This window comes from Lycium ferocissimum, chromosome 2 (genome assembly GCF_029784015.1).
Source record: "Lycium ferocissimum isolate CSIRO_LF1 chromosome 2, AGI_CSIRO_Lferr_CH_V1, whole genome shotgun sequence".
NCBI lineage: Eukaryota > Viridiplantae > Streptophyta > Magnoliopsida > Solanales > Solanaceae > Lycium > Lycium ferocissimum.
Window position 1 is genome coordinate 68,857,652 of NC_081343.1, and position 19,883 is coordinate 68,877,534.

A 19,883-nucleotide genomic window follows, 5' to 3' on the forward strand; every position below is an offset into this window, starting at 1 on the left:
TGGTCTTTTAAATTTGCCACAAGTTAACAAAAATGGATCCTTAACCATAATGGTAGGTTAAAATAGTCCCTTAGGTATGCACTTAACATTTTTAGTCCTTTAAGTTCGCCAAAAGTTAACATTTTTAGTCTCCGGCAAAATATTAACCTAATTCTATTTGTTAGATTCGAAGAGAACTATAAAAAAAGGGAAATTAGCGAAAACTCGCATTTAGAGGTACACATAAATTACTAAGAAAATGCCAAATACCTCGGGACAAAACCGATGACGTCCGACAGTTATAGGGGAAAATAGAGGAAAACCCAACATAATAATGTTAGAAACTAGTGTCTCGAACACATAAACCGAGGGAGTCCATCAGCTAAGTAAAATACATTGGACTTTAGAAATCAATTAGAAATAGTAGAAACTATAAAAGGGTCACTACTAGAAACAAGCGAAAAATTGATGGATGAAAATTGACGGACACTATCAAAAAGCCAATGAACTTTTTAAATTTTTTATTGTTTTACGAAAACCGACGGATGTCTGCGCTTATCTTTGGACAAAAAAGCACGGAAATTAGCTTCTTTTTTTTTTTTTTAAAAAAATTTCACTACAACGGAAGTATTTATTTTTATATCGTGTTTTCACTAAAAATCGAGTCTAATATTTAGCTAGTTAATGGACTCCCTCGGTTTTAACTGATAGTGTCTATTAGATTTTGTGTTTCGAGACACTATTTTCTAACATTATCAAGCCTGTTGGTTTTTCCTCAATTTTGCACTATAATCTACGTACGACAGTCGGTTTTATCCCGATATATTTGACCTTTTTTAATAGTGTCTACCTCTAAATGTGAGTTCTCGTTAATTTCCTCTTTTTTTATAGTTTCGTCAAATCTAACAAATAAATTTCGATGAATATTTTGCCGGAGACTAAAAGTGTTAACTTTTGCCGGACTTAAAGGACCAAAACAGTTACTATATTTTAACCTACTCTCATAGTTAAGGTGCAATACTTGGCAAACTTATAGGACCAAAATTGTTAATTGCATAGTAAGGGACTATTTTGAACCTATCCTCGTAGTTAAGGGTGTCGTTTCCTTAGCATTCTTCGCTCCCGCCTCGAAAATAACTCAGTGTACACGCTTTTCATGTTAGAGATTGGATTCTAGTAAACTAACTGTGTCTTTTTTTGTGTGTGTGTGTTTTTTGTTCTTCTGTTTATATTAGAAATTGGATTGTAGTAAAACTAATTGTGTCTTTTTGTATGTTTAACGTTATAAAATCTGACAAAAGAAGAAGAATGGAAGATTTGAAGAGCATGAGTAGGACTAACATTATGTGCACCTGAAATTGGTTGAGTTTTTCAGAGTTATAATTCCAAATGTACAATCCCAATGGCCCATTTCATCTGGGTTATTCTCGTTCATTATTATTCAGTTTGGGCCAATTTGAACCTACATTTGCTTTTCTTGTGGATTTTGTCATCTGGGATTTCTTTGGATTGAAATCCTTTTGGGATTACACATATCAGAAAAATGAGATTATATCATTAACAGAAAGCTATCTATAGATAAGAGCAGATGTTGATGCATTGAATGTAAGTTTTTTTCGTCAAAAACGAAGCTGAATTGGGCTTTATAAGTAGCAAAATGGGGTTACTTGTGAAGCCATAACCTTCAAATATTTGAGAATGGACAAGTCTAACAGAACCATCAAGAAATCCAACAATGGTGGCTGCAGAATTTTAAAGTTTATGTGCATGTCACCAAGGGGCCAACCATCTGGTACAACCCCCTTAACATTCTATCTATTGATCAGCTTATTTTTCCATTTGATCTTCCTGTATAATTTCCTGCTATGTATAGCATTCCTTTTTTGATAAGGAACTTTGGACCATTTCTCGATTTGCGCTTGTCATTCTTGCGTAGAGGCCATGCTAATCTTCTCTGTATCGTTCCAATTTTATCCGATGTCTGTATTCCTTTTGTAGCTGATTTGTATTGAATGCTCGTTTTTTTTTCAGTTTAACTTCTTGAAAATGATTGGCTTCTTCAGTTTTGCATGACCAGTTCACATCTATTCATGTTCAATGTGCTTCCATGAGATAAACTTGATTAGAATTGACTTTGTCCATGGAGAATGGTTAATCTTTGAACAGATTTGCCTATCTGGCTGTACCACCCCCTCCTTCTACACGTACAACACACACCGAAAGAAAAAAGAACAAAAAAAAAAAAGGAAGAAGGTGTAGTTCAAGGTATGATCACTAGCATTGAGTCTCCAAATAAGGGAAAAACAGTGTTACTCATTAGCACCAGCTATAAAAGGCACTTGTAACACAGATATGGATAGTGAATTCTCAACGAAGGGAATAAAAAAAGAAAAAACCAACAAGGATTATGTGCTTGTCCAATGATCTGTCATTTGTGGCTGTTGCTTTGGTGCTTGCATATTTTTTATCCTTTGAATGACCTGATAGTTTATATCTTTTTTGTAGCCCTATTTTGGCATGTATCACATTTAAGGCGTGACTTTTATTCTTGCTGAGAAATTTCTACCATGTTTTCCCTGGATGCATAAAAATCGTGTGTTTCATGTTATGGTAATTACTGTGATTCCTTTTGCAGACGCCATAGATTATGACTAATCCTGGGTGTTATTCGTCTAATGAATTTTAAGCAACCAAACCAACTTTAGAGCTCTAACATTCTTTACTACTAAAAAGCGTTCATCATTGGTTTTCTTGTTACGGAATACTTAGCTCATCTGAATCTGCCCAATGTCATTTATTATATGTGTTAATGTGCACCTCAACTCGTGTCCTTGTATCTTGGTGGGATATCATCAGCTATGTCTGTGTTAACAGAGAGGAGCTTTTTATCTGATGAATTTTGAGTTTTTTCATCTGTAGTTATGCTAAAGAAGAATTAAAATTCGGTTTTCTTATCTGAGCTAGTGTGCGCAGAACTTTCTTTAGATGTTTGATCCCATTAATCATAGTTTCTGAATGTTCAACAGAAGAAACTAATGGTGACCCTCCCGCTGCTCCAATTTTCTCGTCTTCAACAACCAGTGATGCTGAAACTGCTCCACCAAACACTCCTAATACATGCAGGGAACTGGTAATAGCTTCTAAGCTTCGAAACTTTACTTTCAATGAGCTGAAGTTGGCGACAAGGAACTTCAGAGAAGATTGTCTTCTTGGAGAGGGCGGCTTTGGTTCTGTTTACAAAGGTTGGATCAATGAGAATGGAAGTTCGCCAGTGAAACAAGGCACTGGGCTTCCTGTTGCAGTAAAGACTCTAAATAAACATGGACTTCAGGGTCATAGGGAGTGGCTTGTATGCAACTTTCTAGTTTTCATCTTCATTTTCTAGACTTTGAAAGTTTAATACTGTAATTTTTTATATATGCCATTTACAAGTTATCCTCATGTGACAGGCTGAAGTAAACTTCCTTGGGAAGCTACACCATCCAAATGTGGTTACATTAGTAGGCTATTGCATGGAAGACGCTAAGAGGCTACTCGTCTACGAGTTTATGGCTTGTGGAAGTTTGGAGAATCACTTATTCAGAAGTATGTTCCATGTTATACTTGTGCTCTTCTGCATGTTTTGCTTGACAATTAGCTTTTTCTTTATAAATCTCCTCCGTAATAGAATATGTAGCATACAAATTCTGCAATAGGTATCTTTTTAATTTCTGTTTTGAGTTTTCCTTTAAATATTTGGCAATCTGTAGCAAAATTGGAGGATGATATGATAAATTAAGTTTCATCTAGCTAGAACAACCAAGGTAAGTAAGATAAATACTGTAAGCATTCAGATATAAAATTTGTTCAAGGTTACACAATAGATGGATTTGTTCCCTGCCATTTAGTGAGATCCCAAAATGGTTAATCACTCCCGATAACATTGTTACCCTCTTGAAACTGCAATTTGTTCAAGTTACCTACTGCGACATGATGTCATGCGTTTCTCTAAAACCTATTTATTTAATGAATTTTAACTATTACTTCTAAAGACTTTCTACTTGTTAACATAGTGTGAGCATTGATAAAGAGCATTAGGGCTCAACTTGTGCATGGAAACTGTAGCCAATATGTTTGAATATGAAGTAAAGCAGTTGGACGTGAACTACCTACAAGCATGTTTATTGTAAGTATAAATATCATTAGGACTCTACCTCAATGGAAGAAAACCAGCTGTATACTAAATATGTCCGATTCCAAAACTGTACGCAGAGCTACCTCCTTATATGACTCCTCTAGGATGGAGGTTTGTGATAGTTGTAAAGAAATGGATCATGGGCCTAACTCAACCCCAAAAGCTAGCTTATGAGGGGAGGATTGCCCAAGTCCATATAAGGAGACCACCCATTTCATTAACCACCGATGAGGGACTTTTTTCATTCTTCAACACCCCACCTCACTCCCAGGATTGGACATCTGGTGCGTGGGAAATTTAATTTGGGGGCTCACATCGGGTGAGATGGGTCCTGCTCTGATACCATGTAAAGAAATGGATCATGGGCCTAACTCAACCCCAAAAGCTAGCTTATGAGGAGAGGATTGCCCAAGTCCATATAAGGAGACCACCCATCTCATTAACCACCGATGCAGAACTTTTTTCATTCTTCAACAATAGTTAAGGATGATGTAGAAATAAGTAGTTGTAATTTGAACAATTATCTGATAGGTGTGGCTTGAATATCTTGCTCGAAAGGTTCTAGTGGAGGATAACTCATCCAGGATCTTGCGATAATGGTGTACATTTGTGCTTATCATAATAGTAACAATAAGTAAAAGAAAAAATATTATTGTTATTATTATTGTTATGTACATAAGTACATCAAATTCTGGGTTGGGGATCGAAGAAGGGCTACCTGTTGCGGTCACAGGTGCCGTGAGGCTTATATTTCCAAACATCTGTAGAATTTCCTGCTAGAAGGAGTTGACAGTACATTAGGCGGGGGAGGCACGTGGGAGAAGCTCTTTGGGACTTAGAATTTAGGAGGAACCTCCAAGATCGAACAACTTTATCAGATTAATACATGGTTAGTTAGTCAAGACTAGTGAATGTGGGAGACCGGGAAGGACAGAATATTCCCATTTGGGTCTTATTACCTTAAGCCCTTCATTGTCAAGGAAGAATTTCCCAGACCTTATCACCTATCAATGAGGATACTGACGGTGCCAAGAATGGTTTGTTTCTTTACATGACTTGTAATGAAGGAAGCAATCCTAACGGTGCAAAATTGAGGAAGAGGAGGATCACATACATCTATTGGTGTTTCACGTGTAAAATATCCGAAGGTGAATCATCTCCTTTTGTAGTTGTAGTATCTCAGTAATGGTGAGAGGTTTTGAAGAAGTTAACTTATAAAGGACAATGTTAAGCACATTGAAGGAAACATTTTCGAGAAGACGTCGGTCATGCAATGTTGCTCCTCTAGCTTTTAGGAGTTCCTTTGGAAAGAAAGAAATATGAGCAGTTTTGAAGGGATAGAAAATAACTTTCTACTTAAGGAATAGTCTCTTATCGCCAGTTTCCTTTTAGTACACCCCCCGGGAGTATTTCACCAATTACAAAATTATTATTAACTTATTAATTAATAATAACAATAAAAATAATATTATTGATAATACCAATATTAATAATAATAATAATCATGATGGTGATGATTTTGTAATTTGTTTGTGTATGCATGCTAAACTTTACACTTGGCTCTAAAGAGGCAGAAGTCATGTTGGTGGCCTGTACAAGCTAGAAAGAGGTAGGCACGAAACATGAGTGGAGGAAAAATGGAAAGTTGGGCAAAAATGTAGTATGGTAGGGCTTTATGGTAAGGCAAAACCACCTCCTTTATTTGAGTACACCTACATCTCAAATAGACCACCACTATTTATAAGTGGTGATGGAAGGATCTAGTGAGAGTATTTACTACTCTCTTGTAAAATATTCCTCCAATGGCTTACTTCTAGGACTACCCTTTCTAGAATATTTCTTGACTTTTCTCTCTAGAACACTCATTCTAGAGATTTTTCTTCAATTCTCTACAACTCTTGAATATTCTAGATTCTTCTTTGAAATGTTTTGAATATTAAGTTGGCGATGACTTTTCAGCACTCCGCCTCAACACCAACTAAATTTGTTCTTTACATCCATTTTGAGAGATTCTCAAAACTTTGCAATCATCTTGATATCCAGACACTTTGTGAATCTCTTCATTCGTCGAATTTCTCCGCTCACTACTCTTTGAAGCTTATTCAAATCTTGCAGTCTCCTTGGAATGGCGTTGTTTGACAGCATCAACATCTTCCTTACCCTTATTACTCATTTCTTTTAGCCTTTTCAGCTTCATTTTGTCCCTCCACATCCTCCTCTCCAGCTCATCCACATCGATGTCCTCATCACTATAATAATCATCCATCAACGGTTCTGGCTCTGTCTGTGGAGCAGCTGCTTACACCTCCTTTAGAGGAGCAAGGAAGAAATCAAGATTGCCGCCAAACCTAATTCTTCAAACATCATTATCTTGGCAACCTTGAATTACAGTTAAAAAAAAGCAGAAACCTTCTAGAAACAATGGGATTTAACAGCTATCCTCAAAATCCTCTTCACATAAATTCGGAGTTAGCCAAAATATATGTAGTTGGTCAAATTGATGATGACCTTCCCTCCACTAAAAGAGTTTATTTCTTGGTTCCAAAAGTCTGTTCAACTCTTTTCCGATAAAAGAGGTGGAAGCAGCTGCTCCACAGACAGAGCCAAAGTTGTTGATGGATAATGATTATTGTGATGAGGAGATTAATGTGGATGAGCTGGAGTGGGGGGTGTGGAGGGAGAAGATGAAGCTGAAAAGGCTGAAAGAAATGACTAATAAGGGTAAGAAAGGTGTTGATACTACAAAACAACGTTAGTCCAAGGAGATTACTACCTTTGAAGAAGCTTCAAAAAGTAGTGAGTGGAGAAAGTCGACGAATGAAGAGATTCACAAAAGTGTCTGGATATCAAAATGATTGCAAAGTTTCGAAAATCTCTCAAAATGGATGCAAAGAACAAATTAAGTGGGTGTTGAGGCGGAGCATTGAAAAGTCATCACTTGAGGCGGAGGATTGAAAAGTCATCACCAACTTAATATTCTAAGACATTTTAAAGAAGAATCTAGAATATTCAAGAGCTGCAGAGAATTGAAGAAAGATCTCTAGAATGTGTGTTCTAAAGGAGTAAAGTCAAGAAATATTCTAGAAAGAGTAGTTCTAGAAATAAGCTGTTGGAGGAAAATTTAGAAGAGAGTAGTAAATACTCTCACTAGATCCTTCCATCACCATTTATAAATAGAGGTGGTCCATTGAGATGTATGTGTACTAGGATTCAATACAAATCAGCTAGGAGCTCATAGTTGCTAGAGAGTGAGTGTAAGAATTGTAAGACCGAAGCTAGTCCTGATTGAGCAATAATAAAATTCAAGCCGTGAACAACTAATTGTGCTCAACATGTATCACTCGAGTAGAATGACGATAATGGATAATTCAGAATATATAATTTTTGTTTATTAAAGATGTGAAATGGTACTTTTATTGGAGAGCTTGAGTGATGAACATATCTAATTCTAAAACTAGTGCTGTCTAACAGGTGATGCTAGTGTTGACATTAACGGGAGAACTTTAGGTTATGTACATAATGCGCTAAGTGAGTGGGATTATAGATGGATTTGGATTTGAGCCAACTATTAGCAGTCCTTTTTCCAACCCTTCCCTCAGCTTTAAAGGTTGCATTGGAGTTATGCATTTGCTCCTTTTGTCGCGACGTGCTATGTTTTTGAACAGTTTTGCATGAAACTGGAAACTAGAAGGCGAAGGAAGACACTTTAGTTGTAGGTCTTATTGAGTGCTTGCTGGGACTAAACCAATGAGTTATGCATGGAACTGCATTTACCTCTACATTACTTTGTTTACCATACAGATGAATCACTTAGATATGGTACATCAACTCGTCAGTTTTTGTAGTTCTTAGTACATATTTCTCGTTTATGTCTGTTCTTTTATTCTTTGTCTACCTCCTGTATTTTCTTTCTGTTCTGCAGGGACCGTGCCTCTTCCTTGGCGCATCAGGATGAAAATAGCATTAGGGGCAGCACAGGGCCTAGCATATGTTCATGAAGAAGCTCAAAAACCGGTTATATATCGAGATTTTAAAGCATCCAACATCTTATTAGATGGGGTAATTATTTTAAATTCCAGACACTATGAATTTTCTCTTCATATCTCCCTATTTAATACTTGACATACTCAGAAATCTTTCTATGGTTGTTACTGTCATTCCAGAACTACAATGCTAAGCTATCAGACTTCGGGCTTGCCAGAGATGGGCCCGAGGGAGATAAGACGCATGTGTCGACACGTGTAGTGGGCACACAGGGCTATGCTGCTCCAGAGTACGTTATGACTGGTAAGTTGAAAATTATACTCCTTTTCCTTTGTTCTTCTTTTAAATGGTTTTATCCTTGGGAAAGTAATGCATTTCTATCTCTAGACCTATGAATGTCTCATAGTCTCAAGAAGGTTATTTTTTGGCAATTCTTAAACATTAATTCTTTTCATCTCAATTTATGTGATACCGTTTGAATGTAGTTTATGTGTTATTTGACCTTTCAATCATAATCTATGGGATTGTTATTAAGACGTTATTTTGATGTTGTAAATATCACAGAAAAGTTGTAAAATATAATACTCCACTTATCATTTATAGGATTGCATTAAACATGTTGGAAATTCTAAACAGAAAGAGTATAAATTAAGGTGAATGGTGTAATTATTTTTTTATATATAGAAACAAAACAAAGGTCTAAGTATGGATGTTATTGAAGCTTTTCAATCCCTCTCTTTCCAAAGCGAGAATCCTATTTCTTCTGGGGCTGTTCCAAAATATTATTCACTTAAAGGAAAATTTGATATAATTCTAATAACTCGAATCATTATCTGCGGATCATTATTAGTTTTTTCAATGCTAGTTTCTTATTCTGTACTCTACAAACACAAAAGTCGACATATTAATCCATGTGTTCTCCAATCAAATGCTAAACAGCTCACTCATTCAGATCTTTTCTGAATAAGTGTGTGAGTTATATGCTGTTAAACTGGGACTGATGAAGTCAAGAACCACATTTGGATGTGTGCTTCCATTTATAGTAACTGAGCTGGTATGTCTATGTAGAATAAAAGATGGTGATTGATCGAAAGGTGTTGATTGTTTGATGTATTTAGATTTAATGGTTGATGGTGCCAGTCACCCATTGAGGAGAAATTCTAACTATAAGACAAGCATTTAAACCCCCTCTTTTCCAATTTAAAAGTACAACATATGTATAAAAAGTAAAGAGAAAAAGGTACCTTTTCAGAAGAAAAAAAAGGTAAGCAGAAAAAGGAAAAGGGAAAACAGGAAGGATTCCATCTAAACCATCATTCTATTTGTGGGTCCATGTCTACATGGGATAAAAAAATCATATATTTTGTCATATAAATTTTTTTGGTGACAAATTTGGTTGAGTGATTGTATAAGAGAAAAACTCTAAGCTGGGTGATTATTACTGATACAAATAAAGTTGAATTACTTTACTACATAATTCCTCATAGTTGAGTGACCTTTTGAGATATTTACTCCTCATAATTACCTTAAATTTGGTCATTATGCCGTTCATCATGGGTATAGAATCCATTTTTATTCATGAGTTGTTCATTATACAGTAGAAAATATAGGACACATAAAATGCTTCTATTTATTTTCTGTACACTCATAAAATGCTTCTATTTATTTTCTTCTAATCCCAGAATATCGTATCCATGTTTGTTCTACGTTGTTTTACAGTTTCACGCTTCAAGGATGTCAAGTATTATGAAAATAGCAGCAATATGCCCAATTTGGGATGATTAGCCCCGTGGAACAATTTTATTTTAAACTATAGAATTGCTATCGTCATAAGAAAGACAATTGACACTATTACTCTTGGCAGGGCATCTGACTATGAAAAGTGATGTCTATAGTTTTGGGGTGGTTCTCCTTGAAATAATAACTGGGCGAATTTCCATGGACAAGAGAAGACCAAGGGTTGAACAGAACTTAGTGGCATGGGCAAAACCATATCTTGTAGATAGGCGTAATTTTTGCCGGATTATAGATCCTCATCTTGGCGGCCAATTCTCAAAGAAAGAAGCACTTAGGTCCATTGAGATTGTTGCTCTCTGCCTTAGAAGGAATGCGCAATCCAGACCTGCAATGAGTGAAGTCGTGGAGATGTTGACACCTCTGCTTTCAACAGGAGAAATTGCCTCCGCTCCTAACATGCAAATTGGTGTCAACTCAAATGTCAAGAACAGCAATAATGTGCAGGCAGGGGTTGTAGCAAAGGACAAACATGCAGCTGGGAGCCTCCCTTCACCAAATGGTTCATACGCGTCATCATCTAACTATACCCTTACTAACAAACCTTAACTAGGTTAACAAAAATATAGCTTAGTTTTCGCTGTTCTCTGTTTTGTTCTTAGCCTAGTCGTGCTTATGGAAAGACTTTATAGAATGCTGGAAGCAGAAGGTGAAACTTCAAGCGCATACAAGTCAATGATAATTGTATAGGTGTTATACCTTTCCCCCCCCTCTTTAGTGTGATATACAGTATATATTGTAGTTGACAAGTTCAATTGTCATATTTAGCTTTTTCTTTATGAAACAAGATTTGTCCATAAGTAATGCAATTTTCCAAATTGCTGAAGTAACTTTGTTGTCTATGTCACAATGTGGTGGTTCAAGCAGCCTTGTCAAAATTGTTTGGCTTATGTCTACTCAGAAGATGAAGGAAAAAAAAAATTAAAGGAAAATTTTGATTCTCGAATCTTATAAAATTATAGTTAAGCAAATCTATCCTAAATTGATTCTATTTAATGCCAATCAATTGTATTATAAAATAGTTTAGTAAAAGTCTGGATGAAAAGATGATCAGTAGACATAAACGACTTTAATTAAGTGTTCCTTCATTTGCTTTTAGAAAAAGACGTTTTCTCGATTCTCGAGTCTTCTAAAATCTTAAAGTTAAGTAAATCCATTTGAATTGTGAAAATTAATTCTATTTGATGTATATGTCCTTTCAATCGGATTATAAAATAGTTTAATAAAAGTCTGGCTAAGAAAATGATAAACTACTTTAAGTTAGTTTTTCTTCATTTGGTTTGGCAAAAAGACATTTCTCAAAAAAAAGAAAAGAAAAAGGCGTGCATAAGTGCTGCTAGTTACGAAAAAGAGGAGGACCTTTTTGTCAAAGAATAAGAACAAGACTAGTTAATCCATGAAAACCTTTAATATACATGGAAACAAAATTTGTAGTGAAATTAAATAAAGGCTTTAATGTATATGCGACCCCCCTAAATTTTTTTTCTTTTTTTCTTTTCATTTTGGCAACTCAACCAAGTATTGTTTCTATTGAATCCCTGAACTTAGACTCAAGTGTGTCTATCAAATACAATCGTCACTTACATAACATATATGGTGAGTTTCAATTTTTTTCCGCCTTGCCTGTTAATGTCAATCGCATCTTACGTGAAAAATTCAACTAATTAATCCACCCCACCCATATTAATTATGCACATCAGATATTAAGTTTTGGTTTTGATTTTTAGTTTTCAATTTGGTTTCTTATTTTTCAGTTTTTGATTTTCCAGTTTTTGTTTCTTATTTTTCAGTTTTAGTTTCTAATTTTAATTTCTTATTTTCTAGTTTTGTTATTTGATTGGTTTAAGTGGTGGTTCTTCACTTTTATAAAGACAGTATCACACTTCTTCCTATCTGATGTGTATAATAAAAATGGGTGGTGTATTCTAATTGGTTAAATTTGCTCCACATAGGGTGTGATTGACATTCACGTGCAAGGCTAAAAAAAATTGACATTCACCATATATGTTAGGTAAGTCAGATTGTATTTGATAGACACTTTTGAGGCCAAGTTCAGGGGTTCAATAGGAATAACACTTAGCTGAGGTGCCAAGATGGGAAAAAGGGCCAAGTTTAGAGGGCCACATATGTATTTATTATTTGAAGCAGTATTGCAAAGACAAATCAAAAGAAAAATTGATATTGTTATTAGTTTGATTTGATTTTAATTTTTAAAACTGATAAATATTAGCCTGATTTGATTTTAAACAGAAATAACAGAATCAAACGAACTACATAAATACCTATTTAAAAAATTATAATTACACATATATATATGTTAATCTTTATCATATGGATCTAGTAGCTCAATTGGTTGACTATCTGAACTTTCATCTTATTTGTGAGAGTTCGAATCCCCACGTTGTAATCCCCACGTTCGAATCCCCCATCTTATTTGGCTGGCTATAGTCGTTATATTTCCTGATTATTGACACTATTATACTGTTTGCAGGGCATCTGACAATGAGTAGTGATGTCTATAGCTTTGGGGTGGTTCTCCGTGAAAAATAACTGGCCGAATAGCCATGGACAAGACAAGACCAAGGGGTGAACAATACTTAGTGGCATGGGCAAAACTGTATCTTGCAGATAGGCGTAATTTTTGTCGGATTATAGATCCTCGCCTTGAAGGCCAGTTCTCAAAGAACGGAGCATTAAGGTGCACTGATATTGTTTCTCGCTGCCTTAGAAAGAATGCAAAATACAGACCTCTGATGAGTGAAGTCGTCGAGATGCTGACTTCTCTGCCTTTAATCAGAGAAATTGCCTCCACTCCTAACATGCAAATTGGTGTCAACTCAAATGGCCAGAATAGAACTAATATGCAGGCAGGGGTTATTTTAGCAAAGGATAAACATGCAGCTGGGAGCCTCCCCTCACCAAGTGGTTCATATGCGTCATCATCTCATTATACCCTTACTTGCAACCGTAACATCGTTAATAGAAATATAACTTAGTTTATGCTGTTCTCTGTTCTGTTCTCAGCCTAGTCGTGCTGATGAAAAGACATAATGGAATGCTGGAAGCAGAAGGGGGAAACTTTTAAGAGCATACTTAAGAAGAATCTTTATTTGATACAGACCTGTAAATAATTAGTATGCTTGTGGTTCCTTGTCTAATTTGAAAACTGAGACTTGGTTATAGAGATTAGACTTTTGTTTTGACATGCAGGTTCAAGTATTGGTCATCCATTTTCCTAATAGGTTTCAATGGACAATGATAGCTCTTGGTCACCTCCTGGATAAAATCATTTCTATTGCCCATATCATCACTATTTTTATGAAGATGGTGATATGGGCACAGTCATGAGACTGTATTCGGAAACTGAAGATTTATTATCATGAGTTTGGTTTGTTTCATGAGAAACATCGTCAATAGCGGTCCATGCAGGACAGTTTGGTGAGTTCTCTTACCTTTATTTACTTTTACGATAATCAGTATTTCCTTAATCATTAAATAACGACACTTATCTCTTATACAAGGTATGATTTTGATTCTAAAATAATAGTAAATGCATTTGTGTCCAGAATAAACTCGAAGATTAATTATTCAGTTGTACCTTTATGAACCTAGATCGTTTTTGAATGTAGTAATAGCTTATTTTTGGAGTAGCATAATTAGAAACAAAAGGCAATGAGACTATTAATTTGTGACGATAGAGGGGTACGAATTTTGAAAATAGTTCTTTGAAAACTCTCGTCCAAACAATCAAACAAACATGAAAACTCCAGACAAACACTTCAAACAAAATAAAACTATTAGGCCTTATTTGTCACATGTACATATAACGTTGATACATATACCAATTTAAGTAGATGATATTCAGAGGGATACAAAATACACAAGCCAGCATTCTAGTCTTTTTTGATGGAGAAGCTATATATCACGAAGTGGACGTAGGTATTTCCTGGAGTCACAATTGACGATGGAAAATTTGGGTGATTCACAGCGTCGGGGAATCCTTGAGTCTCCAAAGACAATGCTGAATGAGGCTGATACACAAATCCACCTTTCCCTTTTATATTAATGACAAAGTTTGCAGTGTAGAGTATCACACCAGGTGCAGATGCTTCTACATCCATCACTCTTCCTGACTTCTTATCATAAACTATCGCCACGAGTTTCATTTTTTCAGTGCTGTCGAGTGCATAGTTCATGTCATATCCATTTGGAAGTTTATCGATCTTGCTCCCCACCTTATGGGGTTTAAGGAAGTCGTAGGGCGTGTTCTTGACAGGGGAGATTTCGCCTGTGGGGATGTGTTGATTGTCATCTGGGGTGATGTGTGATGCAAAAATTTGAACCACTTGGGACAAGACGTCGCCACTGTTGTGACCACCAATGTTCCAGTAAGGGTGGTGAGACAAGTTAATTGGAGTGGCCTTGTTCAGTGCTTTTGCCTTAAAATCCACACTAAGTTTGTAAGGGTCTTTTAATGCATAGGTGACAGAGACAAGAACATCACCAGGAAATCCTACATAAGAAAACAATGAAGTTTAGCCAAGGTGTAGTGTTCGTACTAACAAAATATGTAATTGTCTTGTACAATAATACCAAGATTAACCTTGATCACCGTCGGGACTGAAGTAAGTTAGAGTTATGTAAGGACAGGGACCATCTTTCGCGTACTTACTCACTTTCCAGACAACTTTGCTAAATCCTTTAGGACCACCTATATTTTGAAGCTTTAATTACATAACAGGGAAAGGAAATTTTGGGTAAATGAAGGTGAAAGTGGAAGAGAAAGCAAAGGTAAAAAGAAACCCAGTGAGAGTACCTTGAATCGTGTTATTTCCTTCGTTGGGGACAAGCTTATAAAGGGTTCCATTCAAAGTAAATTGAGCACCACCAATCCGGTTAGCAACCCTTCCAAGTAATGCCCCAAAATAACTGGTATCATTCTGCACAAAATTATGTTCATAAGTAAAACTAACAGACGAAGTGTTTGTTAAGAAAGAACTACAATTAGACAGGGTAAAATGATTGATTGTGACATGCACAGGACATGGAACCGTTGCTATTGACTTATGACGCTCAGAACCAGAATGACATGTAACTATATAGAAGGCAATCAAAGAATGGGAAGGCAAGAGGAACATATCCCTCCGTTTCTCTGTTTCTCTTTTTTCTTTTGAGAAATATGAACTAAAAAGTTTTTAGGAAAGAGCAAGTTGGAATAGACGTATTCAAATACAACGAACAAACTGAAGTGAACTAACCAGGTATTCCTCGATGGTGTCATATCCAAGAACAACATCACCTATTTTTCCTGGAAAGGGTCAGGACAAGACAAGACTGATTTCTTCAAGGTATAGCTGAAAACAAACAGTACACATTTACATCAAGAAAGGTTGAAACAAAAACAGATTTAAAATAGCAAAATATGAGATTTTTTGGTTAACCATCCGGTATTTGGTACCTTATTGGCATGACTAATTCACATTCCCAACCCATTAAAGGGGAAGCACCACTGAGGTTTTATTTCCCGGTTCCTAGGCAGTGCCGGCTTGATGGCTAGGCCAGTTGCCTTAGGCCCCCATTTTTGCGGGGACCCAAAATTTTACCAGAATAGGTTAATAGTTTTTTTTTTTTTTTTTTTTTTAAATGGATTTTTAGTTAAAAATAACAATTTTTTTGTAATAATTAAAAGTGGGAATGAGAAAATTAATTTGGGCCCTTATTTTTACAAAGAAAATTAGGTTTATGTTAATCGTGAATGTTCTTTAAAATATGCTCAGACACTCTGTTATTGATGATTTAGACTTACTTTATGAATTAAAAATGTTAAGGAAAATATTACAAATAGAAAATAATATTCTAATTGATATATTTAGTTGGATAAAAAGACTTAATTGTTTTTCAAATGCATATATTACTTTTATATAAAATTATGTTAAAAGTTGCCTCAATGGAAAGAACTTTTTTAAAATTAAAATTTATAAAATATCACCCATGATTAATAATGTCTCAAGAGATATTAAATCGATTAGCTCTATTATCAATTGAAAAAACATTATTAGAAGGAATCATTATAAAAAAGCTAGAAAGATAGATGTCAAATAATATATCAGTGAACTTTTTTTTTTTTTTTTTTTTTTTTTTTAAAGCTTGGGCTTCTGATTAATTTTTTGCCTGGCCCCCTGTATTTAGGGCTTAAACCGAGAACTCTGGTTAAGAGTGAGGTATCTCACCCATTCCACCGCTCCTTGGTGGTCGAAGAATGAGATTAATTAAGGTAAACGACAAGACATACCATGCTTATCAGGAAGAAGAACAGAGATGATTGAGGCACCATAATTGGTGACCTTAACAGAGAAATCTCCTTTCTTTATCTCATATATCCCTATCTTGCGCCCTGAAACACTAGTCAAAGCAACACACAGATGAAGAATGAATAAACAGATTAACAATCTAATCTTTGAAGACATAGTTAACTCCAGTCGTTTCGAGACTTTGGGAGTGTTCTAATGACAGCTTAATCAGCCTTGAATATATACACTCCTCCTATTCATCTGGAATCATTGTGGGATTAGATTATTACGGCCTGCAGGCTAACAAAAGATGAGTGACCACTCTTGAAAATTGACGCATTTAAGTTAGCCGTCGCCTTATTTTATGAATAGTTATATGCAGAAGTAGTTGTTTGTGTTTAGTTGCAAATTAAAAAATAGCAACAGTGTTGGCGTGATTCTTATTCTGGAAATTATTAATAACAACTTGGGGCACTATTTGGCAGAAAAGATATTTTAAACTAAATGACATGTTTCTTACTTCTAAAATAACTTGACGGAGTACATTACACAAACCTTGGCGTATAATTTTCCTTTTGTAGAAAGTTTAGAAGCACGGTACATTAGTTGGAGCTTTCCTAAAAGACCCTTCAGGTTTATCTGAAAGGAAACTCTCCTCGTTTTTAGATAAGTTTTTAAAGCTTTAATTTAAACCAGAAATAATTTTTTAGTATAAGATTTCAAGATTAATGTAAAAGTTAGGACAGGATCAACGCCAAAAGCAGATCTTTGGTAAAAATCACTTATGGAACTGTGAACTATTCTTATGGAGTGATGAGACTAAAACCTCAAGTATGAATTATGATTTGTTCTACAACACAAAAACAAAAAAATTATCCACTACTCGAAACCAGTGAGCTCATGTCCAAACACTCGTCAAACTTGATTGAAAAGAGTTCTTTGAAAAGTCCATCCAAACACTTGAACAAACAAAATATACCTGAATGTCAGGTGTTTTATTTGTCATAGTGAACACATAACCTTGATACATATATCAATTTAAGTAGACGATACAAATTAAGAAGGATACAAGGGACACAAGCAGCTGTGCAAAGAAACAAATGCAAGCATTCTAGTATTATTTCTTGATGGAGAAGGTATACAACACGGAGTGGACGTAGGTCTTTCCAGGAGTCACAATTGTCGAAGGGAAATTTGGGTGATTCACAGCATCCGGGAACCCTTGAGTCTCTAAACACAAGGCTGCACGAGGTTGATACACATATCCACCTTTTCCCTTCGTATTAATGACGAAGTTTGCAGTGTAGAATTGCACACCAGGTGCAGTTGCTTTTATATCCATCACTCTTCCTGATTTCTTATCATAAACTACCGCCACATGCTTCATTTTTTTAGTGCTGTCAAGTGCATAGTTGATGTCGTATCCATCTTGGATTTTATCGATCCTACTCCCCACCTTATTGGGCTTAAGAAAGTCGTAGGGTGTGTTCTTGACAGGGGAAATTTCCCCTGTGGGAATATGCTGTTTATCCAACGGAGTAATGTGTGACGCAAAGATTTGAACAACCTGGGACAAGACGTCACCACTGTTGTGACCACCAATGTTCCAGTAAGGGTGGTGAGACAGGTTAATCGGAGTGGCCTTGTTCAATGCTTTTGCCTTAAGTACCACGCTAAGTTTGTAATGATCTTCCAATTTATAGGTAACAGAGACAAGAACATCACCCGGAAACCCTACACAAGAAAAAGTTTAATCATTACATAGTGTTCGTCATAAGAAAGTAATTGTCTTGTGGAATACCAAAATTTACCTTCTTGGCCATCAGGACTGTGGTAGGTTAGAGTTATGTAAGGACAGGGACCATCTTTCACGTGCTTGCTCACCTTCCAAACAACTTTGCTAAATCCTTTAAGACCACCTAAATTTTTGAAGTTTTAATTATATTTGAGACAGAGAAAGGAAATTTGGGTAAAAGTGGAAGCGAAAACCAAGAAAAAGGGAAATGTAATGAGAGTACCATGCAACATGTTTACGCCTTCATTGGCAACAAGCTTATACTGGGTTCCATTCAGAGTAAATTGAGCACCGCCAATGCGGTTTGCAACCCTTCCAAGGGCAGCTCCAAAATAACTTGTATCATTCTGCACGAAATTACTTCCATAAGTGACAACAAATGGGGATAATTTACTTCACATTAATGCAAAAGATGGGAGATTTAGCTGAGATATTATAGGCTAGGGACGGGGTCTTTGCTAGGAAAGAACTACAATTAGACAGTGTCAAATGACTTTGGATTTTGACATGGCACAATTCAAGGCAGGGGCGTCTAAAGGAACTGGTGACCTAAAAGGCTTAAACCTTATTTAATAAAATTCAGGAATCAATGATACAAAGGACCTACTTTTGTAAGCTACATGTCACTCAAATGTGACAAAACAGAAATAGCTGATATAGGAAAATGAAATGGAAAAGTGAAATTGTCAAATACAGGAAAAAGAAATGAATGTAAACAAAGGAGGACAAATCAAAAATTCAAAATGGAGGTAAATGTACTAATGACTTATTAGACTATGAACCAGAATGACATGTAAGACAACAGAAGGCAATCAAAGAAAGGGAAAGTAAGAGAAATAGATCCCTCCCTTTCTCTGTTTCTCTCTTCTTCTTTTTTTCTAATAGAAAATGAAGTAAAAAGCTTTTAGGAAAGAGCATATTGGAAATAGATGCATTCAAATACAATGAACAAATTAAAGTGAACTAACCAGGTATTCCTTGATGGTGTCATATCCAAGAACAACATCACCTATTTTGCCTGAAAGGATCAAGACAATATAAAACTGGTTAGTTCAAGTAGCAGAAAGCAGATTTAAAATAGGATTAGGTTTTCCAAAGGATGTTTTTTTTTTTTTTTTTTAACCATCTAGTATCCGTTCGCTGCCCATTAGAGAAGAAAACACTCCCTACCAGAAGTTTCTAAATTCCCAGGGCTCAAGTCGGAGATCTCTAATTAAGGGTGGAGGGATTCATCTCACCATGCATAGTCTTTGAGGGATTGATTAAGGTAAAAAACAGACTTACCATTCTTATCAGGAAGAAAAACGGAGATGATTGTGGCACCATAATTAGTGACCTTAATGGAGAAATCTCCTTTCTTGATCTCATAAATTCCTATCTTACGCCCTGTAACACTACCGGCAGCCAACAAATGAAGAATGAACAAACAGATCAACAGACTAAACGTGGAAGACATAGTCAACCCCAGTTATTTAAGAGTGTCTTAATCACTGCTTCTTCAGCCTTGAATTTATACACTCCTCCAAGTCATCTGGCTTTATTGTGGGATTAGATTATTACCTGCATGTGAACCAAAAAAAACTTGTCTGCCTAATAATCTGCCTAGAAATGGGAAAACTCCGTAGAAAATTGACAATATATGAGTATCCAGTCTTGAGATTGGCAGAGTCAACTGAAGTTAGCCGGCTCCCATTAATTTTAATTATAGTTAATTGCACAAGTATAGCTGTTTGTGTTGACTTGTGAATACAAAATTGGCACTCACGTTGGCGTGATTCTTATTCTGGTAATATCAAAACTTGTTCCATGGTTTGGCATAATTGATATATTAAACTCAAATCACATGATCCACCATGTCTTAACTTCT

At 35.7% G+C, this 19,883-nt stretch overlaps 4 protein-coding genes and 1 pseudogene across 5 annotated transcripts; 2 read left to right on the plus strand and 3 right to left on the minus strand.

Annotated features, from left to right (window-relative positions):
• The first annotated feature begins 1,135 nt into the window (after positions 1-1,135).
• On the plus strand, positions 1,136-12,550 carry LOC132047107 (serine/threonine-protein kinase PBL34-like). 2 transcript variants are annotated; one of them, XM_059438011.1, is made up of 6 exons: positions 1,136-1,771; positions 3,006-3,328; positions 3,429-3,564; positions 8,076-8,212; positions 8,317-8,440; positions 12,423-12,550. In XM_059438011.1, the coding sequence occupies exons 1-6, from the start codon at positions 1,678-1,680 to the stop codon at positions 12,479-12,481; spliced, it is 873 nt and encodes a 290-aa protein (XP_059293994.1). In that variant the 5' UTR covers positions 1,136-1,677; the 3' UTR covers positions 12,482-12,550. The 2 variants fall into 2 exon arrangements, with proteins under 2 accessions (XP_059293994.1, XP_059293993.1); XM_059438010.1 differs by lacking the exon at positions 12,423-12,550 and adding an exon at positions 10,002-10,761 and having other exon boundaries at positions 1,137-1,771.
• LOC132048443 (U6 spliceosomal RNA) lies at positions 1,870-1,982 on the minus strand (annotated as a pseudogene).
• LOC132047111 (serine/threonine-protein kinase PBL36-like) lies at positions 12,496-12,927 on the plus strand. The gene has a single exon (XM_059438014.1). The coding sequence runs from the start codon at positions 12,496-12,498 to the stop codon at positions 12,925-12,927; it is 432 nt and encodes a 143-aa protein (XP_059293997.1).
• Positions 12,928-13,686: 759 nt separating this feature from the next.
• LOC132047108 (uncharacterized) lies at positions 13,687-16,625 on the minus strand. The gene is made up of 5 exons (XM_059438012.1): positions 16,224-16,625; positions 15,190-15,239; positions 14,748-14,871; positions 14,535-14,642; positions 13,687-14,444 (listed from the first exon to the last, which is right to left on the minus strand). Exons 1-5 carry the CDS (start codon positions 16,396-16,398, stop codon positions 13,825-13,827), a joined length of 1,077 nt encoding a protein of 358 aa, XP_059293995.1. The 5' UTR covers positions 16,399-16,625; the 3' UTR covers positions 13,687-13,824.
• A 572-nt stretch (positions 16,626-17,197) lies between these two features.
• Positions 17,198-19,849, minus strand: LOC132047109 (uncharacterized). The gene is made up of 5 exons (XM_059438013.1): positions 19,301-19,849; positions 18,985-19,034; positions 18,240-18,363; positions 18,033-18,140; positions 17,198-17,955 (listed from the first exon to the last, which is right to left on the minus strand). The coding sequence occupies exons 1-5, from the start codon at positions 19,470-19,472 to the stop codon at positions 17,339-17,341; spliced, it is 1,071 nt and encodes a 356-aa protein (XP_059293996.1). The 5' UTR covers positions 19,473-19,849; the 3' UTR covers positions 17,198-17,338.
• Positions 19,850-19,883: the final 34 nt, after the last annotated feature.

What these genes read in the sequence shown, in the direction of transcription:
- LOC132047109 (XM_059438013.1), bottom strand. Translation starts at nt 19,472, where the DNA reads ATGTCTTCCACGTTTAGTCTGTTGATCTGTTTGTTCATTCTTCATTTG. An exon ending in TTTTCTTCCTGATAAGAATG is followed by an intron (nt 19,035 to 19,300) that starts GTAAGTCTGTTT and finishes TGATCCTTTCAG; the next exon opens with GCAAAATAGGTGATGTTGTT. An exon ending in ACACCATCAAGGAATACCTG is followed by an intron (nt 18,364 to 18,984) that starts GTTAGTTCACTT and finishes AATTTCGTGCAG; the next exon opens with AATGATACAAGTTATTTTGG.
- LOC132047111 (XM_059438014.1), top strand. Translation starts at nt 12,496, where the DNA reads ATGGACAAGACAAGACCAAGGGGTGAACAATACTTAGTGGCATGGGCA.
- LOC132047108 (XM_059438012.1), bottom strand. Translation starts at nt 16,398, where the DNA reads ATGTCTTCAAAGATTAGATTGTTAATCTGTTTATTCATTCTTCATCTG. An exon ending in TCTTCTTCCTGATAAGCATG is followed by an intron (nt 15,240 to 16,223) that starts GTATGTCTTGTC and finishes GACCCTTTCCAG; the next exon opens with GAAAAATAGGTGATGTTGTT. An exon ending in ACACCATCGAGGAATACCTG is followed by an intron (nt 14,872 to 15,189) that starts GTTAGTTCACTT and finishes AATTTTGTGCAG; the next exon opens with AATGATACCAGTTATTTTGG.
- LOC132047107 (XM_059438010.1), top strand. Translation starts at nt 1,678, where the DNA reads ATGGACAAGTCTAACAGAACCATCAAGAAATCCAACAATGGTGGCTGC. An exon ending in GGAGAATCACTTATTCAGAA is followed by an intron (nt 3,565 to 8,075) that starts GTATGTTCCATG and finishes TCTGTTCTGCAG; the next exon opens with GGACCGTGCCTCTTCCTTGG. An exon ending in CCAACATCTTATTAGATGGG is followed by an intron (nt 8,213 to 8,316) that starts GTAATTATTTTA and finishes CTGTCATTCCAG; the next exon opens with AACTACAATGCTAAGCTATC.